The 27954-nt window shown below is 41.2% G+C and overlaps 1 protein-coding gene across 9 annotated transcripts in view; it reads left to right on the top strand.

Moving 5' to 3' along the window:
• FTO (FTO alpha-ketoglutarate dependent dioxygenase) overlaps positions 1-27954 on the top strand; it is a gene marked incomplete at its 5' end in the record, with an annotated part of 363984 nt that overhangs the window by 183330 nt on the left and 152700 nt on the right. For all 9 annotated transcript variants that reach the window (XM_079723148.1, XM_079723150.1, XM_079723153.1 and 6 more), the window contains one exon: positions 22820-22944. In XM_079723148.1, the coding sequence (XP_079579274.1) occupies positions 22820-22944 (125 nt within the window). The remainder of the gene's footprint in view (positions 1-22819; positions 22945-27954) is intronic.

Below are 27954 nucleotides of genomic sequence, written 5' to 3'. Positions count from 1 at the left end.
GAAGGAAGTGGAATAAGGGAGCACAAATGTAGGTGAAAGATTCAAGCAGCATCACAGGCGGAGTGTGGGGTGACCTAGTATAAAGGACAAGCACAGGAGAGCCAGTGAAACAACCGGAGATGGCAGTCAGAGAGGTGCAAAGAAAACCGGAAGTAGATGGTAGAATTGAAGGAAACATAGTGTCAAACCCCATGGAGAGATGATGAGGGTCAAGAGCGACCCTACTTTTGAATTCAGCATGGAAGATGCCGGTAGGACGGTAAGGGCAGAAGGACAAGGGGCCTCTTCCCAGGCCCCTCAGTTTGACCTATAGCATCCCTGGAAGACAGAGCTGCTCTGAGAAACTTCCTCTCAGATCAGATCACAGCAATGTACAGATGGGGCCTTGCAGTTAGCTGTCAGAATTCTGAGTCCCTCCGGCAATGGGCCTGTAGACCTGCAGTTGCCCAGTAGCTGACTAAATAAGGGCTGACTTAAAGCCATGAACATTTTAATTGGCAAAACCATTGTTGTATTCAATCACGAGTGGGGGGCAACTTACCAATGCATCTCCAGAATGGCACTGGGCGCTGGCCACGGCTTTTAAAATTTATGTTGAAAACGAACATTGACCTCTGTGTCATAAAAAAACAGATTGTTGAATATTGTGATTAATTTGGCCTCTAGGGCCAAGGAAACCGTTCATGCTGTGTATCAGTTGTAAAGTTGTGGTGGTAGTTATGGGGCAAAATGAAAAATCAATACCAGAACTACAGGATCGTGCTCTTAAAATCCAAGGTGCGCTTTGTTGCAAGTTGCATGGAAGAAACTGACCCCCAAAGGGGCAGACATACCTTCTTTATCGCACAAGTGTGCGTCTGTTGTGGAAAAGCCGAGGAAAAGGGATGGGTCTTATTAGAGTGTAGCTGGGGTACTAGGAGAAGGATCAGATTGTTGTAATTTCGAGTAAAACCTCACTTACAGTTATGTGTGTCCTAAGGCAACCTCAACCAGTAATCAGAAGGGCTGTGTGGCCAGAAGCCAGGATTACCTGGGTTACACTTTAGCCTCTGCTAATCACATGCTGCTGTTAGACAAGTCTCTTCCCCTCCCCAGTGTGTTCTGTGGTTTTCTGTGTTACGACTTCAGAGATGCATTGACATACTTGAGTGGAAGAGGAGTGTCTTCCATTAGCATCATTATGAATAAGACACCCAAGGGACTTGTTTGTATTTTCCATGCCTCCAAGTGGGAATATACTTCTTTCCTGTCAAGCCTCTGTGTTTAAGGGAGTGGGTGGGGGATTCCTTTTGGTGTTTTTTGCCTTTTGTTTTGGCAAAAGTGACTGATCCCTGCTTGCCATGGCAAAAGAGTCATCACCCACAGACTATATTAGACACGTAGGATGTGGAGGGTAGAACCCTGTGTAGGTAGATAGGGGTGTTGAGAACCAGGAGATGACCTGTTCAAGGGTCCAAACGTTGGCAACAGCACCATGGCGAGAAGAAGACATCTCAACATCCAAGGAAAGGTTCATTCTGGGAGCCTCCCTGCCATTTTCGTAAGTCAAGCAGGAATTAATTAAGTATGATGCATGAGCCAGTTGAAATTTACTACCAGCTTCTTGGCCTAGTACCTTATAAAGTTCTATCCTTACAGATCAGGTTTCACGTTGAGGTCAGAAGAATAAGATCCAACTTAAAGAAAGAAGAGTTAGTGGAAATGCTAAGAGCTCCTTCCAGTGAACTGGACCTCCGTCGGCCCCTTTAAACCGCTCCTGTTCTACGTGACTTACAATTGAGTTAGCTAGGGCTTGCGGTGGGTTGCCTTGATGTACGGACCGAGGTGATGATTTGTTTCTTTTCCCATCTACTTCGCGTCTCCTCACTTCAACTTAAGAAATGAATTGTGTGGCCTTTTATAATATAGAGATTAGTGCAGCCATTCTTAAGTCCCTTTTTGTGATCTCAGGAGCTGACTTGTTGCAGAAGAAACACTTCTGTCTTGTCAGAATGACAGTGATTACCCCACAGTTTGGAAGATCTCCAGCAGCTTTGTTCCCTGAAAAAAGCGAGCTTGATTTGATGAATAAAAGTTGGGTGTATTTGATGACCCAGAGGGCAGGAAAATGTCCTTGTCTCCGATGCGGCTCTTACAGTCAGACACAGCGAACATCAGGGAGAAAATAAACCTTAATCTCCGAAGGAAAAACCCTGGAGCATGAAACTGTTCCCACTAGAAATGCTGTAAATCTTGCAAACCATGTAGGTTTTCTGTTTGGGGCAACATCAAAGGCCAGCGACTTTAGAGATTAAAGTGTGTTTGACAAACAGAACTTTCCCCTCCCCCGCTCTTTACGAGATTTGGCCTGTCTCTTGCCTTTGCTTCACCTCCATAGGGCTTCCTTTCTTCCCAAGATGTGGGAAGTCTCATCTCCTCAAATCTGGGGCAGGCTGCGATGGTGTGTGCCTTCAAAGGCCGTTGTAGGCCCAGGTGGCAGGCCCTCAGCTTTCCAGCATTTTCCCGCCCCAGTGGCGGACAGCACCTTCTCGTGGTCACTTCCCAGGGACCCTCTTATTTGTGGAAGAGTTTCAGAGCCTTTTGCTGACTCTGAAAGATCAAACAGCAGGAAGACAGTGGTTTTCCTCAGCTGAGACAAAGGAGTTAGTCTTTTACCTCAGAATTTCTGTTTCTTTTCAAACCATCTTCTCTGCTATCTCAGAAGAAATACTTGTGTTTTTTGTTTGTTTGTTTTTTGTTTGTTTTTTCCTTGACCTGTTTCTGTGTTGGGGATATCTCCGTGCTTTCTCTTTTGCAGATAGGAAATAGGTGACTGACTGACTATATTTTTGTTCAAATAAAGAAAAGTTCTTTTTGGATAAATTATCTCTTAACAGAAGAAAAACTTTCCTTCAGTAACATCTTTTTTGGAAAGTAGAGTGTGATAAGATTTTGCTTTAAAAAGAAAAACAGAAAACAACTATTTTAAATGAATTGGGTTCTGTCAAGTCAAACATTCCGGACTCCTGCCAAGTCCCCTGTAAGGTCTGGCCTGGGGCTGCTTCTCAGGGGGGTCAGATAGCAAGTGGAGGACAGACTGGGGAGGTAAATGGCTTTAAGGGTAAACCCCACAGCGTAAAATCTCGTTACTGGAAAAGCACTTTGTGGTTAAGGCTGGTTACTCCCAAGTGGAAGGATGGCGATGGTGAATGGTTAAGGGACTCACTAAAATATCTTAAATTGTCTCCGTTAAACACGTAGCATCCTTAGAGGTCAGGCAGAGCTGAACCTTGGACAGCTGTACGACAAGCATCTGAGATTGTTTTTAATTGTGTCCCCTTTCTCAAACAGCAGTAATTCTTGTTGATATTGTCAAGAACCTTTCCACCGAGCACAAGCACACCATACTTGAAGGTCAGATGCTTAACCCTCTGCATGGTTACAATGAAAATGGACCCTTTTGTTTTCATTAATGTATCCCCCAGCCGTGTACACGGGGAGAATGGGGGCCTCAAGCGCTCACCAAGCTGAAGTAACTTATTGTCAGGGTGCCACAAAGAGAGCATATTTTCGTTTTCATCCAACAGTTGCTTCGCCTTGGCCTGTGCAGCCAACCACGAGACAGTATGCCCATTTATCAATGGGCAGAATTTTGGGGTACCATTTTGTTCCTCTGACCTGTGTTTCTTTTTACTGACCCGACCAAATTGCTTTAAAATTCTCCCTTTCTGCTGTCAATGTTTAAAGCTGCTTAATGTCTCTGAAGTGATGCCCCCCCCTTTTTTTCTAACACTTTACATTCCTGTTGACCACAGCACCTGTTACTGTAGCGAACCACGAAATTGCAAATGTTATGAGGCTTTTAGTGACCGATAATACTTTATGAAATATAAATAGAGTATCTGCTGACTCCGGGGTGGTGTACGAAAGTGAGCAGGCCGATGATTCATGTATATTTATTCACACATATTTCTTTGTTGGGGGCCAATCAGGAAAGTACATTGGTGTGTTTGTTTATTTGTTAGGCAAAAAAAAAAAAAATCTCTCTTTTTCTGCTCCTTAAGAGTTAACCAAAGCGAAGGGGACCAGTTCAGCAAACATTAAATATGAGGCTGAAACATGAAGGCTTCATTGTTACTGAAACAAAAATACCGCAGCAGGTGGTAGACTTGAACAGGAGGGAGGAGGAGGTTCAGTTGTTGCCCATTTTTCTAATCCTTTCAGAAAACCCATTGTCTAAACCCCAAAGTTAAAGTGTCCCTGCTCAGTCTCACGGAGACAATTTCAGCATGAAAGGACTGTGCCCATCACGCGTTTTCTACAACGGTTTAATCTTTGGGTATGGAATGTATAAGCACTAAACAAGGCAGGAGAGGCAATTATCTCTATGAGATGAGCCAATAATATCTGCTTCTCAAAGCAAAAAACTGTTCTGAGTGCAGCCAGTTAGAGTTAAGTAGGGATTCGTGCCAACAGCAGTAGTATTAGCAGGTTTTAGATTGTATCACTCAAGACAGAAGTGTGGTTTCTATTGTCTTTGGGGCTCTCAAAGCAACTTTGTGGTGACCACACTACCTTCTTAAAGCTAAGGTTAAGGCCCTCACAGTCTCTACCTGTTTATATGGAGGTATTTCATTGAGGGTGTAGCTTTTAAAAGGTGTCAATTGAGAGAGTGGCATGGACAAATATACACCACCAAATGTAAAATAGATAGCTAGTGGGAAGCAGCCGCATAGCACAGGGAGATCAGCTCGGTGGTTTGTGACCACCTAGAGGGGTGGGATAGGGAAGGTGGGAGGGAGGGAGATGCAAGAGGGAAGAGCTATGGGGATATATGTATGCATATAGCTGATTCACTTTGTTATAAAGCAGAAACTAACACACCATTGTAAAGCAATTATACTCCGATAAAGATGCTTAAAAAATAATAAATAAAATAAATAAGGCACAGGGATGTAATGTACAGCAGAGGGAATATAGTCAATAATATTATAATTACTGTGGTGTAAAATCAGTAAGAACATTGAATCACTATGTTGTACACCTGAAACTAATATAATATTGTACGTGAACTATACAGTATTCAATACCAATAAATAAATATATTAAAAAAATAATAAAAGATATTAACAATTGAAGTTGGAATAATTGCTTTCTTTCCCTAACAATGAATGGAATGTAGTTTCTAGCTGTAGAGCTCCGAGTTCTCTAAATGGGAAGCATTAAAAGATGAGTTAAAGGGCAAAGGCAGACTACTAGACGGATTCCCATTCCTGCTCCTGCTGCTGGGTACCAACCCATTCGTGTGCCGAGTCCTTCTGTGTTCTCGTTGAGCTTTCTTGATTGTTTCTTTTACTCCGAATCACAGTTGGAATGATTTAAGAAAGTGAATGCAGTGTAGTGATAGTCTTCTATTGTAAATTTCTGATAAGCCTAGAGTTGAAAATCTCATTTTCTTAAACTTCAGACACAAATTCTGATAAATTTGTAGATATTCCTTCAGTCATGTCCTTATACTAATTGCTCATGTGAACACTGGGAATGTTCCTGACCAGAAGGAAGATGCATTTCTATTGCTTAAGCCACACATAAGACCTAATGATGGCTGCTGTCTGTGACACTAAACATATAAACAAGATAGCATCTGCCAAACTCAAAGACTTTTCTAACCTTCAGATAATACTGGCATTCAGAAGTTAGTGAACTTATGGTTATCAAAGAGGAAAGGTGGGGGAAAGGGATAAATTGGGAGTGCGGGGTTGACATATACACACTACTATATTTAAAATAGATAACCAACAAGGACCTACTGTATAACAAAGGGAACTCTGCTCAATATTCTGTAATAACCTAAATGGGAAAAGAATTTGAAAAAGAATAGATACATGTATATGTGTAACTGAATCACTTTGCTGTACACCTGAAACTAACGTATACCTGAAACTAACACAGCATTGTTAATCAACTATACTCCAATATAATATAAAAAATTTTTTAAAGAAGTGTTTCCATCCAGCACTCATATTCCTTTCATATATGATATTCATAAATGTGAGAAAGGGTGAAAAAAATCCTAAATGATATAATCATTTTCAACCTTGATTTGGGCATTATAGCTAGGAAGGCTCTGGATATCTGAACTAGATCTAGGTGGAAAGATAGTTTGGTAGAGATGAAGCTCAACAACCATTTAGTGTTGTCCTCTGTATTCAAAAAATGGTGCCATTCCCTGTGACCTCAGGTCCTCTGTCTCTGTGTCTAAGTGGAACTTCAGACAATCAGGAAGTGAGCCACTGCTTCCTCCACAAGTAGAGACCATTTCTGAACCCTAGTCTGTTACTGAAATCATTGTCAAGAACTTAGCATCGTTTACCCCAGTTCTGCGAACCACCCTTACTCTGCCACCCCCTGGCAATGAGATCCTGGACCAGTTATTAAGCACTGGTAAAATGGGTTTGTAAATGGTACCAACCAACCTTGTGAGGTTGTTGGAAGGATTAAATGAGATGCTGTTTCCCTGCCTCTTAGGAAGTGCTCCAGAGTCATTACATAGTTTCATGGGTAGGGGAGTGAACTCTGCTACCAGCCTGCCTAGGGTTTGAATCCTGATGCCACCACTTATCAGCTGTGTGACTGAGACTTAATATTTTTGTGCCTTGATTTTCTTATCTATAAATTGGGATAATAATAAAACATGCTTCACCAAACTGTTATGAGGATATAATGAGGAATACATGAAAAGCGATCAGGACGGGGCCTGGCACGTGGTAAACAACCAACTAGTGACAGTGTTTGTGGTTGTTTTCGTTATTGTTATTAATACCTTTATGATTATATTTTAGGTAGCCACTGAAATGGGTTTTTCTTTTCATAGCTACTATTAATGCATTAGTAATATGTACTTAAATTGCTGGTATGATAGACACTTAAATAGGTACTGAATTCCTATTTGAGAACTATATCTCCCAACTGTGTGTGTGTGTGTGTGTGTGTGTGTGTGTGTGTGTGTGTGTGTGTGTGTTCTCTGAGTAGCTATGTGCCAAGTAGCAAGCAACGCTGACGCTGAGGACTTGGTAGACCGTGGTGTTTACAGAGAGTGGTCCAGGCAGGGACTGCATTTGTCTTGAGTAGATGTTATCTGAGGACAAGTGCAGCAACTCTGCCCATGTGACTTGAACTGAATTATCTTTCCCTACCAGATTGTTACTTCATTTAGAGTTTTAATAGTCACATTGTCAATAGCATGAGCTGCTTCATTACAGCAAGACATAGCTCTGACCTCAGGAATCTTAAGAAAAGTAAGATTTTCTTTTTAAGGGAGGGCAGATATACATGGTGGAATTTATTGGTTCTATCTTTGTTTTTACAGGTCCACATTTTAGTTTTCATTGCCTCAAAATGAAAAGGATGAGTACGTAGCAGATCAGGATTAAATGATAATGTTAAGGTTATGCCCAGTCATGAACAGGGCAGTCTAGTCGAGTGGAGTAACTGTTGTATTCATCAAAATCAGTTCTAAGAGCTTTATTGAATTCGGCAGTTAATTTAGGTAACCCCATTGGTCACCCTCCAGCCCACGTATATATTTTATTTACCTACCTAGATCATAAGCTCCTGGGGGCCGGGTACGGTGGCCTTGCAGATGACCACCCTATAGTAGAGACTCAAGTTGATTGATTTATTACATGGAAATTTGCCTTCAGAACAGTCTGTTCCGTGTGTTCTGTGTGTATAAAACGTGTTGGGCCTGGAGTTGGAACAGCTGATTTCCAGTCATAGCTTGACTCCTATACTAATTTTGATATTGAATGAGTTATTTGATGTAGCTGAGCCTCAGAATTCTTATCTGTAATAATGTGGTTAATAATACTTGCTCTGCCTAACTCACGTAGTTTTTATGAGGATTACACGAGATAATGTTCATGAAGGCACTTTGTAAAAGTGTCCGTTTATACATGTGTTAGCTTTGGTCCCTGGAGCCTGAGGCACGGGTTAGGTCTGGCTCTATTGCTTACTAATGGTGTAAAACTTGGCCAATTACTTCACTTTTCTATATCCCAGTTTTTTAAATCTGCAAAATAGAAATAATAATACTTTTATCTCATAGACTTATTTTTAGGATTCAATGATATGATGCATGTGAACAGCACCTGGCATGTAGTAAGTGCTCAGTAATGTTAGCTGCTGTATCATCACCATCATCGTCACCATCATCATCATCATCACCATCACCATCATCACCATCATCTTCATCATCATCATCATTGTCACCAACCAGAAGGCATCTGGCTTAGAGACGCTGGCTTAACCGGATAGATGGTTAACACTGAACAGGGAGAGAGGGAAAAATAAAGGCTGAGGTGGTAGAAAAATGATGATCAATTTTACTAGCTTTGTCAGGCACTATTCTTTAAGGGCCCTATGTATAAAAATTGAATCCCGGGCTTCCCAGGTGGCACAGTGGTTGAGAGTCCGCCTGCCGATGCAGGGGACACGGGTTCGTGCCCCGGTCCTGGAAGATCCCATATGCCGCGGAGCGGCTGGGCCCGTGAGCCATGGCCGCTGAGCCTGCGCGTCCGGAGCCTGTGCTCCGCAACGGGAGAGGCCACAACAGTGAGAGGCCCGCGTATCGCAAAAAAAAAAAAAAAAAAAAAAAAAAATTGAATCCTGTTAACCCTTTGAAGTGGGTGCTAGAAATACCCTCATTTTACAGATGAGGAAACTGAGGTACAGAGAGGGTAAGTCACTTGCCCCTGGCCAAGTCAGCCACAAATGCAGTTGGACTTGAGAGCCTGTGTTCTTTCTCCCCATCCTAAAATCCACAGGGGAAGAGAGACCTCCTGACTTGCCCACTGTAACATTCTCTTCATTACCTGCCCCATCAGCTTTGCTTAAATTTGAGTTCTGTGCCATCCAGTTCCCAGCTCAGATAGAGTGACATTTAAAGTGCAGAATGGGGTGTGTGTGTATGATTTCCCCTGATCTTCAAGTCTGACATATATGTTTCTCTCATACTCCATACCCCTGTCTGCTAAATGTCCCACTAGCACTTCCAGCTTCACGTGTCTAAAACTGGACTCTTCCCTCATTTACTCTCTCCGTGCCTCAATTTCCTCAGTTAAAAAATAGAGGTGCCACTTACACAGTTTTCTCAATGAAATGAGATCATGTTGATAGAATGCTTGTTGTGATGCCTGGCACATAGTAAGCACTAAATGAATGGACCCCGTGCTGTTACTACCACTTTGTGGGGAGCAGTTCTCAAGGCCTGGGGGCAGTAGAAGGATCTCTGTGGGACATTCTGGCTTCACTCTCCAAAGCAGTTAAATTTCCCATTAGGGCTTTGGTTTGGATATTACTGAGAGAGGGATGGGCAGAAGGTGGGGGGGCCCATATATACAAAGGAGTGAATTATAACAAAGAGCCTTTTCTGCTTCAGTTCTTGTGTAGAAAACATATGTTCAGTGATGCAGGCAGCAGTTGGGTTAAAGACACACTGTAGGGCTGCAGACAAAAGGCCCGCACTCTTCCTGCATCACAATGTTTCCAAACATATTCACTTGTCTCACTTGTTAGCGACTGAGCTGTCAGCTGGATCCTCTTGCAAGTGTGATTTCTTTTTCCCCGTTCCCTTTCAAAGGCCTCCCCCATCCCCTCCCTTTCTCCCCCAATGTTTTACACTTCATATAATCCAGTGTGCGCGACAGACAACTTCAGCCTTTGTGCGACTGATGTTTGGGGGAAGCGGGGAGCTGATCTGATGGAGATCTCGGGTACCTTTTCACTGGCCCAAGGATTGGAAGGCGCTAAGCCACTTTTAGCCCAAACGTCATCCGTGGCTCAGTTGCTTAGCGCTTGGTGTAGCTAGCCATTCTTCACCTTCAATTAACAGTTCTGACAACAAATAGATTAGTGCAGTGAGATTCTTAGAAGTGGCGGCTGGGGAATTAAGGGCGTGTGTATGTCGTGGCAGCACTGGGAGAGTTCTTGCTCTTATTTGTGGAGTGAATATATTTTGACGAAAAGACACAGATAAGGCAAGGCACTGCTGAAGTAATTGGAGAGAAGTTGACTGTCATTCTGGTATTCATTATGTGAGATGTATATATATGTCTGTACTGAGTTCTAGGTCCAGGTGGTATTGCTCTGTGCCATGGCTGTCGTTTAAACCTTTCCTTTTTCTTTATTGAAGGTTTTGCAGCAATGGTAGGTTTGTTTCCATGGATGAGACTTTAGAAAGGTACTCTTTTGTGTATTACTTTTTATTAGGTATATGTATGTAATATAAAATATTATACGCAATACTTTTATGTATTATCTAGTAGGGCTTCCATTGCAGTGAACAGTCAGCTAGAAATATAAAGAATTAGCACACTAGCGCTTCTGCCACTGATGTGTATTTACTCTTGGGCATTTCGCCTTCCCAGTCTCAGCTTTCCCCATCTATGAAATGGGAATCACACTAGCATCATACATTATAGAGCATACTATAATAAAACAAATCACTATAAGATAATGGTCAATGAAAACACTCTCTTGTCTTTGTAGAAATCTTGTGTTGTGTCTTCATTGCCACGCCACTGAGTCACTTTCAAGGCTTTTGCTTCTTCTCTCTTCCAAGAGTCTTGCTCAGACTCTCTTGTGTCACGATATTGTTTATTAGTTGAGTGGCTCATCCTGGAAAGCACCAGCATCTTCCGAGGAAGGCGAGGCAGCGGGGAGGCAGGGAATTTCCTATTGGCTTAGAGCTCTGCATGGGCTATTAGCTCATTTCAGCGGGAGAGGCAATTACAACCCTGCTAATGAATAGGCAGTCAAGTGGAATTTCCCATAGATGGTGTCTTCTGGTGTGAGGATAATTTCAACACCTCAAAATCCTGAGACATGAAACATTATATAAATATTTTCTAATGAAAAGCGCCAACAAAGTCATCCCCGCCAACACATGTCAGAACTGACAAAGGAAACTACTGATGGTATTACAATTTTTAGTGCTGTCATTTGAAAATCCTTGAAAGGGAAACATTGTGGAAATGTATATCTATTCCCCTTAGACAGAAAGTTAACAGTCTGCAAAGATTTTAGTAATGGCTAAAGCTAAGAGGCTGTACGTTGGGATGGAATTGTACCTGAGGTGGCACCTTCCCATGTGGCCTGAAGGGGAGTGTCACCCGGGGCCAACAGTAGAACCACTAGAAAATAAATGGATTTTCTTTCCCACATTGAATGGATTCATTTCACAGAGTGATGGGAAAGGGAGGTGCGGGTAATAAGAGTGTGTGTGTGAGACTTTTCCCCCTAGTGTTTAGGTTTTGGTTTTTTTTTCCTGTTTTGAAGGAAAGTGAATGCTTCAGAAGCTAGAATGATTCCTGGGCTCTCTTGGCAAGAATAATTATGCTGTTTCTTTCACCTCTCTCTGAATCAGCTTTATTATATAGACTGCATGTAATAGTGACTAAGTGTAGACTGTACTGAAACAAATCTATTAGGGTCCTTGGGAAACAGGGGGAAAAGAACAATGATTTTGTAAACTCCATAAAGGTCAAAAAAAGGCTTTCAGTAAGTATGCAGAGACTAGAAATCAAATCCCATTTCCTATCATAAGAAGCCCGTTGTTTTAGCCCCTGTAGTTAATGTACTGTATGTGAAAGATTTAAGACTGGTTGGAAAGCTTGGCTTCTGTTTTATTAGGCTGCTATTGAAAAGCCAACAGCATAACTTCGACTAGGTGCTTTGAGATTTCTTAATGGGCTGTCAGGGGCAAGACACCAGGGCTGTGCTATACTAGCTCTTTCCTGTACGTTAAAACAACGGGGGCCAAGCGATCACATACAGAAGTATGAATGACTTGATGCTTTCTCTGTTCCATATGGCCAGCCATGTCTTTGGCAATTAATCACGTACAAAATCAGTCGAGTGCTCTCTGAAGCCTTGAAGTCAACATTTAGTTGTGCCCGTGCCAGCGGAGGCAGTGGGGTTACAGGCGTAAAATAGCAGGATGAGGGCTGCTGGCGCCATAGCCCAAGCTGCTGGCTTCTAGAAGCAACACTTCCTTTCCCCTTCACCTTTTTTTCCTTTTCCTTCTTTCTTCTCCTTCCTGCCTTTCTTTCTTCCTCCCTCCCTCCCTCCCTCTCTCTTTCTCTTTCTTTCTTCCTCTTTCTGCTTACTTTTTTCCTCTATTTCTTCCCCTTTTCTCTCCCTTTTTCTTTCCTTCTTTCTCTTTCCTGATTTCTCTCCTGCTTTCTTTCCTTCCTTCCTTCTCTCTCTCTTTCCTCCTTCCTCCCTTCCTTCCTATCTTCTTGCCTTCCTTGACAAACACCTGGATCATTTTTCACCACTATCTGAAACCCCAGAGTGGCCAGCTTGGTTCTGAAGTCTAGCTTCTCCTCACTGCTTCGGCACCCCAGGTTCAACGTCTGGGGCAGATTGTCTTTTTCTCCAGCAGCCTGGCCATCCCAGCGGTCACCCACATGGCTGTCCTGAGAGTTCATGCAGTACCAGACAGGCTGCTGTGGCTCTGTAGCTTTTAGTGAAACACATCAAGTGTAGTGATTTCTATACTGGTAGGAGGAGAAAAATGGGAAGTACTATGAAAGTGCTTTGGGAAGAAAGTTAAGTAATTGTGCAGATTCACTGCTGTGGTATTTTAGGATTAAAAAAAAACCAGTATCCATTATCTTCTGTGATCTTTTTTCCCCATACAAAATGCTGCTGATGACAGTTGTAACAATTTCTAATATCTATTGACCATTTTGTATATGCCAAGCATCGGGCAAAGTGCTTTCGATGGATGATCTCATGTAATCATCACAAGAGCTCTAGGTGTTATTACATAGACCCCTTGACAGATGAGGAAACTGATCAAAGAAACGTTATCCCTGAATTCTTTCCCCATAGACATTCGTGATTATTCTCAACTAGCTCCCACATCCCAGTAGTACACAATGGAAGAATGCCAAAATATGTCTTCCAGGTACATTTTTGAGGATTCATTTGGTAAACTCTGCGGAGATGTTCATGCACATAAAGTGGGTCTTTGAGATGAACTGAACCAAGTGTCTCTTTAGGTGGGAATAAAAGGCCGCATTGTTGGCAGCCTCTTGGAGACTTCTGCCTTTGTGCCTTCCTTTCAAGACAGCCTAGCTTATCTCCTGCTTTCCTTGGTAAGACTGGGAGGGGTGGGGGAGGGGAGGGATGAAGACGGCAGCCGTAAGTAGTCCAGTAGACGGGGCACCCAGTGGTGACTTGGTGTTATCTCTTAGCCGAGGTCATCCAGGATGTGTCTTCTCAAATTCAGGAAACAGGGGGAAGAAAGTTTGAACATTGTGTAAACATTAGCACCCCCAAAACCTCTTGCTCCCGGAGAGGGAGATAAAGTAGGCAAAAAGGCTGAGAGGAATGTTTATTTGTTCTGCTGGGCTGTGGATCCAAGCGCGCTGGAAATCTTTGGCGGTGCCCAGTCCAGTTTAGAAAATGTGAAGGCATCACTCAGCATTGAGCTGCAGAGGCCTCACAAAAGAGCCATCTGAAACTGACAATCAGTAAATGAAGGAAGACCCGAGATCGACCTCTCTTTGATGGGACTAAGGCTATCTCAGTGGGTTCTGTGCCTTTCTTCTTTTTTTTTTTTAAAAAAAAAAAAAAGTGGGGGAGGGGGAAGAAAGAAAGAAGAAGGAAAAAAAAAGTGTTCCTGAACTTTTGAAGAGGCAGCCCTGGTTGGGTTTTTGACAGCCCGTGGCAATGTTGATGTGAGGAAATAGCTTTCCCAGCTGATAACATCTTAAACCAAGTTTCTTCACAAGTTGAACCTTTAGCCCTCATTATCAGTCAGAGCATATCTTTGTAATTTGTGTGTGCAGAGGGGAAATACAACCCTAACATGAGGCAGCTATGTATATAAAAAGTGTTAGGAATGGCATTTTTCCCACCATGACAGTAGGACTTTTTTTGGTGGTGGTGAGGGTAGGGAGATGCTGGGAAGGTGGGAAAGGTATGCACTTCTGGTATGCTGGTGTTTATATGGCTTTTGGAATTGGGATAACAGCAGCAGATTTTTTTTTTTAAGTGAACTAAGCAGAGGGATCACCAGCCACCAGCCATATTTGTAGACTGCCTCCTGTTTCCATGTATTTTCTTGGACAAAGTTCTCTGATTTGTAAGAAGGATGGATTAAGATTAAATCTAGGTTTTGGAGTTGAAGGCCTATTGGAAGCTATTACTCCAGATCAGAAAGGAATCAAAAAAATTAAAGACTTATATACCATTATTAGTAATGAGTAAATACCGTAATGCTCACTTTAAATCTCAGAGTGATTCCTGTCTGAAAACATTTTATGCTACAAATTCTGCATAATGCATGTATGTTCATAATGTGCTTTCCTTATGATACCCTACAATTAGGACATATTGAAAGTTACTGAACGTAAAAATATAGCCAACAAGAATTAGGTGAATTGCTCAGTTTTAACTGAATGAATTCCGAATTGGGGGACTTTTTCCAAGAAAGATGTGAACTTACACCTAAAGTTTAAGCCTTCTTAGAGCCTTCTGTTGGCTTTCCTTTTCTCATTCTTGATCAGTCTCTTCTCTCTCTCTCTCTCTCTCTCTCTCTTTCTTTCTGGTTCTGGATTTTTTACTTAATCTTTTATGCATAAAGTTTTGAGCCAGGAGAAGCTAAAAACACTGTGGAATTCTTGGAGGTCCTTAGAATGCTGTGGGTTGCCAGAATCCAAAGTAGCTTTCTGTACTGAAATAGACAGAGTGAGACTTCTTCTTTTGGCTTATCAGGAGGGTATGCATGGATTAAATGTTATCGTAGCATCATAGTAAAACTATCTATTTCTAGATACATCCATCCAAATGAATACTGCCCTTCTAAGTAGTCACCTAGGGATTGCAAATACTTAATTTTTCTTGATGCTTTTGTTTAAAAATAGGTTTTGTAACTTTTTTCTTAGATTTATCTTCAGGAATAGTTCGAATCAAACCAAAGCTTGTTTCACATATATATTTTTTTTTTATCTTGAATAGTACTCTGTGACTGGATTGTTCATCTTATTCACCAGACATGTCATTTGGCTTTATTTGTTCAACAAGCATCTATCAGGAGTCCACTTTCATGATCTGGCACCAAACTTGGTACCTTGGAGGATATTAAGAAGAAATGGGTATGGACCCTATCTGTTCTCATAGAGCTCACGCTCTGGAGGAGGCAGGCTCTAGCGAATAATAAATTGCAATGGCATATGACGTGATTTGTGAGATGCTCAGGGGTGACACATAAGAAGGGGTGACCCACTCTACTTAATGTGGTGGAAGGTTGTGGTTCCTCAAGACTTCACAAAGGAGGTGTTATTTGAGATGTTTCTTGAAGAATTAGTTACTGGTAAGTTATACAACCAGGTACAGGAAATATGTAGTCTAGAATAGTCATGTATTTTCAGGGAACTGCAATTAGTTTTATATGGAATAGAAGATAGGAGGAGCTAAGATTTGAGAAGTAAGCAGGGCCTATATTAAGATGAGGTTTTTTTGTTTTGTTTTTTTTGTTTTTGCGGTACGCGGGCCTCTCACTGCTGTGGCCTCTCCCGTTGCGGAGCACAGGCTCCGGATGTGCAAGCTCAGCGGCCATGGCTCACAGGCCTAGCCGCCCCGCGGCATGTGGGATCCTCCTGGACCGGGCCACGAACCCGTGTCCCCTGCATCGGCAGGCGGACTCTCAACCACTGTGCCACCAGGGAAGCCCAAGATGAGTTTTTTTATTTTTATTTTTGGGTTTTTTTTTTTTTCAGATTAAGGAATCTAGGCTTTAAAAAAAGTATTTTTTTGTGTGTCAGATGCAATAACTGAAGGCAACATGAACAGAGCTGCTCTGGCTTAGGTGGGGTTTTGGAGGCTGAAGCTCCTTGTCTCCTTTGACACTGACATACTCCTCTTGTAGGAGGTAAATTCATGAAAGGGGTGAGATTGACCCAGGGACGCTAGTTTGGACACCATTTCATGGTCCAGATGAGAGATGGCCTGGACTAAGCCTATGGCAGTGGGGAAGAAATAAGTCTAAGTCATATTGAACAGACAGGACTAATAGGTGTTGATGTTTAGGTATAGGGAGGGCAGAGAAAGGAAGAGGAGGAGACTGGGGTGATTCCTAGATGTCTAGTTTGGATGACTGCATTGATAGTGGTGTCATTCGCCATTCTAGGGAAGTAAAGGGAGAAGGAGAAGGTTGATGAGAGCAAAAATTGCAGTTCAGATGTGGATGAGTTGAGGCTGAGGTGGCATGTCTGAGGTGTATGTTGAAGGACAGCTAGCCGGTGGTTGGCTCTATGGGGCTGGAACTCAGCAGAGAGGTCTGCTTGTAGGTAGAAGTCTGCATGAAGTCGTAGACCTACAGGGACCCCTAAAGCCATTGGAGTGAGAGGTCACCCACAGAGAGCACAGGCAGCAGAGAGGAGAGGAGAACCAAGGCAGAGCCCTGGGCTGACTGCAGTTGAGGGTTTCAGAATGAGGCACCCCCCATAGGACACTAAGAAGGACAGGACAGGTGTTGGGTAGTGGCCTCAGAGAGAGACAGGTCTACTAGTGGAGTGGGGTCCAGTGAAATTAGGACTGATTCTAAAAATAAAACCCAACCTCCAGGGATCAAGATTTTCTCCCACTAGGGATACGCAAAAGAGGATGCCTCTGGCTTCTGGTAGAGACTTCTTATGGTTGTGGCTGTTCAGTGGTTGCCTGATTTCCTTGAAATTTTTTATTCCAAGTCGTAGACACTTTAAGGAATCCTCTTGCTAAAATAGCAGAGCTTAGCACAAGGTTGATGAGTGCGTTTAAGATGAAACTAAACAATCATAATCTCAGTGGCGCAGGACTGGGCAACTAGTCCTCACAAGAACCCGTAGGGAGGCTCTGTGGTCATCTCCATTCTGCAATTGTGGGAAAGGCCACAGCTAGGAAGCGGCAGCTGAGATTTGAACAGCCAGCTCTCTTTAGAATATTCTTAGTCTTTTCCTGATAGGCCAGCATTTCCATAGATTTTGGTTGAAACAGAATCACTAATGAAAGGAAATTTAACCTCCAGAGCATGATCCCTAAACCTATGGTTTCCTTTCCCTATATTTTGGGGGGAGGAAAGGGAGAATGTGTTTCGGTAATAGCATACTGTTTAAAAATTGGTGCTTGTTTGAAGACAGTTCTATGTTTTTACTGATGGTAAAATGGGCTATTAACATTTCCTGTGTAAAGCCAACCCTTGCAGAGCCAACACTATTATAAGGATAAAAATATCACTAGTAATTTTTATAAAAAGAATGCCCTTTGACACTCTGGAATTTCCTTTTGTGCAAGGACTTCTTTTCACTCTAAATGTTATGAAATATTTAATTTTCGGGTCTGAATGTTCAATCTAAGTTCACCCATCCTTTTCCAATATCTAAAAAAAAATTTTGTAACAGAATTTGTTTTGTAATCCAGATATGTTTTTCTATATTTTTACTAACTACTTCTCTTTTAGACATATTTATATGTAAACTTGTTCTCTACATTCTTTCTTGTCCTAAAAATGTGATGAGAATGAATTTTAAAAATTAAAGTTTATAAGATTTACATACAATAAAATCAACTTTTTTGGATATACAGTTCTATGAGTTTTAACATAGGTATAAACTCCTATAACCACCACTACAATCAGGGTACAGACTAGTTCCCTCATTCCAAAAATTCCCTCACTGATTTGCTCTCTGTCCCTATAATTTACCTTTTCCAGAAAGTCAAATAAGTGGAAGCATGCGGTGTTTTATTTTTGGAGACTAGCCTCTTTCACTCAGCATACTGACTTCGAGATTCATCCAAGTGGTTGCATATATCAGTTGCTCGTCCCTTTTTTTTGCTGAGGAGTATTCCATTGTATGGATGTATCACAGTGTGTTTATCCATTTACCCTTGGAAGGACATTTAGGTTATTTCCAGTTTTTGGCAATTACAAATAAAGCTGCTATCAACATCTTTATGCATGTTTCTATGTGAACATAAGTTTTTATTTCTTTAGGTAAAGCCCTAGAAATTGGATTGCTGATGATATATTAAGAGTGTGTGTGTGTGTGTGTGTGTGTGTGAGTGTGAGTGTGAGTGTGTAACTTTATAAGAAACTGCCAAACTCTTTACCAGAATGATACTCTTTTGCATTCCCACCAGCAATGTATAAACTTTTAATAACCTGAATACTATTTTAAACACTCTTGGCTTGAGGTTGGCAAATTGTGTTTCACAGTTCCTTAGGCTTTTGAAGAGATATCCCACGACAAAGGGAGAACCTCCAGGTCCTCCATACCTTCAAAGCTTCAAAGAGAACTGCTCCAGTTTGTTTTACATATTGAATTTCATATAAGAATACATTTAGGGAGAAAAGAGGTTTATCTGTGAAGTACTGGAAAACCATTGAGGTAGAGCAGTGCATCCAGAGCATGGGATGTGGACCACGGTGTTACCCGGGGTGATGCTCGGTGGCGCTCCAGGACTCTGCACATAGTGAGGACAACTCGGAGGAGGTGATTCCCTTTTCAGCTCCTTTTCAATTCCTGTAATTGTGGCGAGGAGGTCTTCTTTTAGACTGATATGTCTCTACCATTCTCCTGTGCTTGTTCATGTCTTCTTTTACAAAGCGGAAGCTGGCTTTAGCGTCAGAGCCTTCAGCAAGTAACAGTATCCATCTAGAATGAAATAAACATATAACTTTGATATTAAATATTATATACTTTATATACAAATATGGCAAGAATTATGAGACTGAGCTAGAATGACTAAAGTTTGGGAAACTCAGAACTAGGGGAGCTAGTTATTGAAATAGACCAGGAAGTGAGTCCTTTTGTGAAGTGAAGAGAGCTCCTTGGAAGAGCACATAACTGTCTCTTAGTTTATATATTTTATGAGTTTTAAGCCTATATGATAGTAATTTCCTAAAAGAAGACAGTCTTCCGTTGCTCTTTGTTTTTGCAATACTTGTTTTTCAAGTTCCTGCTTTGATTACCGATTTGACAAATATTTATTAAAAGTCATTAGGGGAGCAGTGGGGATACAGTGGTAACTAAACAGACACGGTCCCCTGCCCTCATGAAACTCACTTTCTTCAATCCTGCCTCCTTCCCCTCTTAGAGGCTCTTCAGGATCCTTGGAAAACAAGGGCTTCTGGATAAAATTTAAATGATGTGAAAGGCAGAGAAGAGATAAATGACTTTTTTTAAAAGTTATTTTAATACAGTCAAATGGAGAAATAAATTTATTTTCATCGTGTCTTTGGAGCCATCTAGATGTATATTTTGTTTACTATTTGAAGCATTTTTAGGTAAAATAATATGTACCTGCAGACATAGTGATAAACTACATGACTTTCTGAGGTTCCTTCCGACTTTAAGTACGTGAGGTGGGGTATCACAGATAAGGGGCAGTGCTCTTGTTAGAATACCTGTTGATGCCAGGACCTCTCTGAAATTAGACATCTTTTACGTTAGAGGTCCAAATTGGCAGCTGCCTGAGTTCTGTTTAGCCATGTTGTTTCTTGTTTGGCCCACATGGTATTTAAAAAATTTTGGGGGGGGAGGGAGGGGCGATATAGGGATGGGGGGAGTGGGAGGTACAAACTGCTGGGTACAAGATAGGCTCAAGGATGTAGTGGGGAATATAGCCAGTATTTTGTAATAAATGTAAATGGAAAGTAACCTTTAAAAATTGTATTCTATGCGAGTCGAAACCACAATGAGGTATAACCTCATACCAGTGAGAATGGTCCGTATCAAAAAGTCTACAAATAATAAATGCTGGAGAGGGTATGGAGAAAAAAGAATCCTCCTATGCTGTTGGTAGGAATGTAAATTGGTGCAGCCACTATGGAGAACAGTATGGAGGTTCCTTAAAAAACTAAAAATAGAGCTGCCATATGATCCAGTGCATATATCTGGAGAAAAACATAATTTGAAAAGATATATGCACCCCACTGTTCATGGCAGCACTATTTTCAATAGCCAAGACATGGAAGCAACCTAAGTGTCCATCAAGAGATAAGTGGATAAAGAAGATGTGGTGTATATATACAATGGAATACAGCCAAAGAATGAAATAATGCCATTTGCAGCAACATGGATGGACCTAGAGATTATCATACTAAGTGAAGTAAGTCAGACAGAGAAAGACGGATATCATACGATATCGCTTATATGTGGAATCTAGAAAAAAAAAAAGATACAAATGAACTTTTTTACAAAACAGAAATAGACTCACAGACATCGAAAACAAACTTATGGTTACCAAAGGGGAAAGGGGGTGAGGAGGGATGAATGAGGAGTTTGGGATTAAAATATACACATTACTATATATAAAACAGGTAACCAACAAGGACCCACTGTATAGCACAGGGAACTATACTCAATATCTTGTAATAACCTGTAATGGAAGAGAATATAAAAAAAGAATATATATATTTTTATATATATATATGTAAAACTGAATCACTTTGTTATATATCTGAAACCAACACAACATTGTAAATCAACTATATTTCAATAAAAATTTTAAAAATAAAAATAAACCAAATTTGTATAAAAACTAAAAATTTTAAAAGTTTGTTTCCAACATTTTAAAATTACAAGTTTTCACATTTAAAAAAAAAAACAGATTTCTTGTTTATTTTGAAAATTCGTGAATCTGGCACTGCCAAAACAGCTTTTCTGAATGGCACAGTTGGCTGGGACTGAGTAGTGACTGTCTTTTTAGATAGAGCATATGCTCTCTTCAGGAACCTTGCCTCACTCATTCATGTTACCTTTCTGGCCCTAATGGCTATTTGAATTTGCAGCCCTGCTTTAGATATTGGGAGCCTGGGCTTCATGCCATGCAATTGCCTAGAGAAACCCAGCATTCCTCCCTGTGCTGGAGGGCTGAAAATGTTGACCAGGGAGCTCGTAGAGTATCCAGTTGGTTATATCGCCGGTATAGTAGCTGTAATTCTGGGTCCAGGAGGAAGAGATCAGGGTCCTTTTTCCTGGCTAATTCTAGTCAGGTTATCGTGGATCCTTCCTTTACAGTGAAGATACTACTTCCTGTGTTACCTGTTTGTATCAGTTAGGGTGCTTGATTGTAAGCAACAGAAACAGATTCTGGTGAATTTGAGCAAAATGGAACTTTACTGAAAGGATATCGGATAGCTCAAGGTATCAAAAGAAAGAATGATCTGGACTCAGAAAGTTCAGGAAACCAGGAATACTTTGAGGACCATGGGTGGTAGAAACTAAGGAAATAGATAAGTTGCCTCCACATTTGTTTCCCCTTTGTTTGTCATTCTTAAGTGTCTAAAGTCCTGGAAATGAGAATCAGGTTGGCCTGACCCACATCCTTGTTGGGGGAAAGCAGGACACTTTGGTTGACAGTGATTACTGTCACTTCTAAGATTACATAAAAGACTTCCCCACAAAGAGATCTGGGTGCTCTTATAGAAAAGGAGGACTGGGTATGGATGGAAGGCAACCAAAACAGCAAATGTTCACCACACCTCTTCTCAAGGTTGTCATGAAGATATTAAATTCACACTGTAAAATGTTATAGAGGACTAAATAAGTAGTATTTCAAGATCCATGAGAATCAAATTTTGAGTGCACTTTTCAGGTAAATGAAGGTATTGACATCAGTTAAATAAGAAATACATTGAGTAATTAAAACAGAGGAAGTGGCAATTTTATTCCTTTTGGTAACTGCTTTGGTTATAACGTCTCCAAAGAAGCCCCGCTACCTTTACATGAAAAACAACATTTATAAATCTTAAAGGTTTCTACTCCAGTTATGTGAAGACAAATACATGTGATGAAAAGTTTTGTGATTAAAACTTGAAAGGCATTTGCTCACTCCAATTTCAAGTACCAGTAGAATACTTTCCATTGTTTTCTTAATTGTTTTCCTAGTGTCACAGACATTTGCATGTTTAAAATACACATAAAAAGAGCCTACAGAGGTGAGCTATAGATAAAGTTGAAATGACAGTTTCAAATTTGAGTTTTGATGTAATGCTACTTGTTACAGTAAGCAGGGTGTCACGTGTTTGTGCTTTGACTGCTTGAGTGTTTTTTGTACTCATCTGTGAACCTAATTTTTTTTAAGGACCACAACAATAACCAAAGAATAAATGATTCTTCCTCAAATCATACGTCTACTCTGTATAAGAATCCCTGTACCTGCTATTCAAAATATGTAGTGGATTTTCAAAGCTGGAAAGATATTCATGGAGATACACTGTTCTCTGATTCTTGTGCTCTTAGTGTTTCTTTCTTTGCAAGCTCTTGATTTGCAACAAGCATGGAAAATAAGTGAACCCCCCCCCCAAAAAAAATTCCTGGCACAGATGGAAATAGAAATTAGTGATTCAAATAAGAGTGCAGTAAGCCTTAGCTGGGTGGCAGGAATGAGAGAGAGGGAAAGTCAGAGACTGCTCTGTTTTAAAAGGCTAAACAAACAACTCACGGTAAACTGTACGTGAAAATCATTTCTAATAATAGCTCGTGGTAGGCAGTTCCCAGGATAAAAAAGTCGTTGGTGCACTGAGAAAATTAGAACGAGAATGCACAGTATCTTGATGTGTTACTTAAGGCAATGCAGCTTTAGAGTTTACCTTATGTGCCATGTACATTGATTAAATGCAAAATATATGCTGGCCATTTTTGACCATCATTTATTGTATTGATTTGTTAGCAGGGGAAGTATAATAAAAAAGCCATTGATTTACTGTCCTTATTTGCTTATGGGCTTTTTTTTATTATTAATTTTTTTACTTTCTCTTTCTCTTTTGGGGGATCATTTCTTCTAGACAAATGCTCTGCTTCGGGAAGTTAGAAGAGAGGGGACCCCTGTAGAACAAAGGAATGAGATCTTGACGGCCATCCTCGCCACACTCACCGCTCGCCAGAACCTGAGGAGGGAATGGCATGCCAGGTTTGTTTTATTACGAAATGGGATTTGTTGTCCCCGGAAAACAAGAGCTTTCTTTGGCTAAGCCCTTCCTGACGGCTGGTCTCATTCCTCTCATTGGAGGGGCCATGAAAAAGAAGCAAGTTACAGATGCTTTCAGCCAAAGTTAGCTTTCCTACACATGGTACCTACATTAATTGTAATGATCCATGATGTCATCTGTATGCATGTATGATTTATCCCCGAGTATAACATTTAGCAGAAATGTTTGCATCTTGAGAGTACTGTAATTTAAGTACCTGATGTTGAAGAACCCTTTTAATCAACCATCTAAAAGATGAGCGTTGCTGTTTAGTTAGAGCAGATGTCTGGGAAATCCACACGGTACTCTTACATCACTCGGGAGGCAGATCGCTTGAACTTAGTCTATTCAACAACCCCATTTTCAGAACTGACTGCATAGAAATGACTTTGGCGTCAGCCCAGTTTCTTTGCACATGGACTTAGCTGTGGTTAGAAAGCTGTTACTGGTAGGATGTTTCTACAGACCATCCGTTTTTACAGAATTGGCGCTTGCATACTAAATGCCACGTTATCCTGCCCTTCTTCGCACAACGGTTGGTTGGTTGGTAGAAGCCTGGAACCAGTTCCCTCAAATGTTAGAGTTGTCCTTCAGATGCATAATGTGTGTTGTTGACTTACCATCTGTCTCTAAGCGAGAGCTAGAGGAATCAGGAAAATGATGCTGGATTTTGTGTCAGAGTCTTATTCGATGCTTAAACATTCTGTGTGCCTGGGAGTCAAGAACATTTACCGATAGCCATACTATTCTCCAAATGAGTTCATGCCACAGAATTACAATAATTGATGGCTTTACTAGTAACAATCCTCATGAAAATGGATTTTCCTGAACAAGGCTGAAGAGGAGCATTTTCCAAGGAAGGAGACAGTTAAGAGTATGAACTGTCCATTCTGATTGGGTATCAGAAAGCTGCTTTTTCACGTATGTGTATTGTCTCTGAATTTAGACTTGCATTGAAACCATAATTTTAAAATTCCCAGTGACATTCTCCCCTTGCACCCTTTTTTGTAGTGTGGTCAGGGTAAATGACAGTTTCAACTACAGTCATGAAACGACTTTCAATCGAAGTTTCAATAATTAATTTTAACATTTTCTTTGTATTACAGTTTAAGTATGTATGTTCACTCAAGTATGGATATTGTATTAAATAGCGGAATATCCATGAGGGGACATCTAAGAGGCTTCTCTCTCTCTTTGACCTTTTATATCTTTTCCCCTGGTGATTTCTTTTGGGTTTTTTTTGGCTGCGCTGTGGGGTTTGTGGGGTCTTAGTTCCCTGACTAGGGAGTGAACCCGGGCCCTCTGCAGTGAAAATGTGGAGTTGTAACCACTGGACCGCCAGGGAATTTCCCTGGTGATTCTTACAGAATAGGAAAGGGATAAAGAAAGAGAGGTGGGGGCGGGGGGAGAGAAGGAAGGAAGGGAAGAAAGAGAGAGAGAGAGAGAGAGAGCGAGCCCCCTGTAAACTCTCCCCCATCCCCCCAACCCCTCCAAAGACAGCACAGCTAGAGGAAGTGTTGAGAATGGATGTCTTCTGTTGAGTGCATTTGGTTTGTTAACAATAATTTCCTAATACACCAACTCATCAGACAGCGTGGCCAAAATGGCCTGTTTAAAAGGAGTCTGGTTTCAGCATTTCTGGCCCTTAACTGCTAACAATTTAATCAGGAGCTGGTGCCAGAGCTGAAGTTGATGTAGTCTAGCATCTGAAACAAAACTTCTCGAGTCCTTTGTGGTAGGGGAGGAGACAAGAAAGGGCTTAGCAGCTGACACTCTGCAGACCTCCTTAAAACTAAACACCTGAAAGAAGATTTCAAGCGGGTGGTGTCTTGAGAGCTCAGAAGGAAGTGTCCTCAGAGTATTAAATAACCATAATCCTTCCCCCCTGCCCCTTGGCCAGCGCCATTTGATGTTTCCCATCCCGGTGACCTATCTAAAAGACTCATCCATATGATCTGTATAAACAGACAGTTACCATACACCTTTCTTTTCCTCATCAAAGCTTCCCCTGGCCGTCTGGAATCGGGCATCGCCTCGAGTAGCCATCGGGCGTGTGGTGGTGAAAGTTATAAAACATCCACTGCAGCACTGACCGAGCTGCCAGTGTTTCAGACGTTGGCCTATTGTGTACCTTGGAATTCCACAAGGAAAAATGTGCTTTGAGAGATAATAATTAGCGTTCGCCAAAGGCCAAGCAGTGGGTTACAGTGTTTTACTTTCATCAAAGCTATCAGGGGATCCTTTAGATTTAGATAATAGAAATTTTTTTCCTCTGAAAGTTAAATGCAGATGACTCTAATTACCTGATATTGCACATTAGAGAACGCATTAGGAAGAGTACAACTTCGAGAAATTTAGGTCACCTGAGACTCCGCAGCTGGCGGTAGCTTTAGTATAAGTCTGTTGTCGTAAAGGTTCCCCCCACTTCAGTAGGTTCATTTATGCTAATGATATTAGGGAGACTATATTAAGTACAACTTGTAACTTGGTTTTAAAATATTTGTCTCTCTCTCCCCGGCCAGGAGCCGAGCCATTGCTTGGGACTCACTGAAGTCTCTTAAACTGAAAGCATATGTTCCCTGTAATTTAGCTTTTGGAGGAAAGTGTCAATTCTGCGTGACTCGGGGTAACTGAGTTTGTCACAGTGTCACACAACCCTGGGATTCTAGAGGCACATCTGAGTGCTGTGGGTTTCCTTCCCCAAGCCCAGTAATCCCATAAACAACCCTCTCCAAATAGGCTTATTAGGGCTGTCTATTCACTTCCCCGGAGTTGAATGATCCAAAGCACTTCGGGAGAAGCCGTGTGAATGCAGGGTAAGTGTTAACAGAAGTGGTACAGAATTTCTGAAGATTTGGCTTTGTTTATACAGTCCACTCTGCCTGATGGACAGCTTGTTATAGCTTTTAAAGAACTGGGCAAGCCCTCTGATCTGACCCCTTCTTGACCTCTGCAGCCCAAAGGTCAGTCTGCAGCTAATAAACTCGGAGGTTCTTAGGGTCTACTGTAGGAAAAGGCAGAAAAAGAGCAGCTGCAAGGGCTGGGTGTCTCGGGATAGGCTGCTTTAGGGTCACTCTCTGATAATGAAAATGATTACCAAATTATATGGAAGTTTAACCGCAGTAGTGAGTGAGAGGAGGGTGGAGCCCGATGTATTAGGTTTGATAAATGAACTGTGAAGAGGCCCATCTGGCCCTCAACATCTTTTCTCCCCCTCTTTCCCTACCAAGGGGAAACATTTTAAAATAACGGCAGTACATATAGACGCAGTGACCCATGCAAGGAGCTGGAATGGATTAAGATTTAATGGTGACAGTGGAAGAAATTATCATTTGAAAAGTGCACTAAAGAAAAGGTACAGTTCAATGTCCAGGCCTGAGTTGTTTTTCTAAATAAGGAATAATAAAAATCAGTGCCTTTGTTTATTTTGCACATGTCACCATGAGAAGCAAATTATTTTTTTCCTGCTTGCGTGCATAGTCTAGAGAATGTAACTAAGTCAAACACTGGCAAAAACGCTTTACAAAAAAACTGCGATCTGTTTCAGCATCTGGCCACTGAAGATTATACATTCTTTTTTCTTTTTTTTTTTTGATACTTAATATACATGTGACTCTTGCACACTGTTTTGCTACCACACTTGGCAGTTTTTCTGTAAAAAATAAGAAAGCACCTAATGTTAATTGAGTAGATAGTCTGTTCCTTTCTTTATTCCTTTTTCAAAGAAACATCATAGCGATGCTCATTAGTGCCAACAGTGGGTCGGTCACAAGCTATATGTTCCCTTACTTGTTAATGGATAAGAGTTACCTATTTAAAGCTCTCTCCCAGCTTCCTGTGGGCATCGAGGGTCCTGGTTTCTGACCAGTGACACTGGCATTCACAAATCTCCGTGCTCTTCTTCGGGGGCACATGCCATGCCTCTACTCTCTGAAAGAGAACAATTTCATTCCATGAGCATTTTTGTATATTTTGTATGCCTACTATATACAAAATACTGTGTATGAGAGAAATTCTTAAACTGTGCTCAGCGGCCAATTTAAGAATTTGTCTGGGGATGAGAATTTAGCAAGCTCCTAGAAAGAAGCTGTGAAAAGCAGTGGCAAAGAAAGTGGTGGAGCCCTCGTGACCACAACAGAGTGGCATGCTGCTCTTGCCCTCCCAGGAAACTATTTAACTGTAGATGTCTCTGAAGTCTAGCATTGCCGTACAGTTGAAAATCCCTTATGTTCAAATCTATTGTCCATATCATACAAGCCTCACCCAGACAATACTTGTGTTTAAAATAGAAATAAAAACCTTCTAAACATTACCCAAAGGTAGCATTTTTTCATCTTAGGTTTTGACTCAACTGTGTATGTCCATGGGGATTTGCAGAGGTTTTGACTCAACTGTGTATGTCCATGGGGATTTACAGTGAGCAGAAAGCTGGGTGAAGGATAACTCGGGGAGCTGAGGAACGCTTCTAGAACGAACTGTGCCTTTTAACTTTAAAGCACTCTCCTTTAAATTTTTGCTCAGTAAGGTGCAAATACAAAAAATAAGACGAAAGCCAGGCCGTTCGGGGGTTTTTGAGAAGCCAAATTGAGATGTAATTCATATAACATAAAATTAATCATTTGAAAGTATACAGTTAAGTGGGTTGGGGGGTTTTTTGTTTTTTTTTTTAGTATATTCACAAGATTGAACAGCCATCACCATTATTCAATTTCAGAGCATTTCCATTACCCCAAAATGAAACCCTGGACCTGTGAACAACTGCTCTCAAGTTCCCCTTCTCCCCACACTCCCTGTCAACCACTTTCTGTCTAATCTGTTGTACTTTCTGTCTCTATAGATTTGCCTGTTCCGAACATTTTCTATAAATGGAATCATATAATTTGTGACCTTTTGTATCTGGCTTTCTTTATTTAGAGTCATGATTTCAAGGTTCATCCACATTGTAGCATGTA

The sequence above is a fragment of the Hyperoodon ampullatus genome (genome assembly GCF_949752795.1).
Source record: "Hyperoodon ampullatus genome assembly, chromosome: 18".
NCBI classification, from domain to species: Eukaryota; Metazoa; Chordata; class Mammalia; order Artiodactyla; family Ziphiidae; genus Hyperoodon; species Hyperoodon ampullatus.
This window is presented reverse-complemented; position numbering and strand designations above follow the sequence as displayed.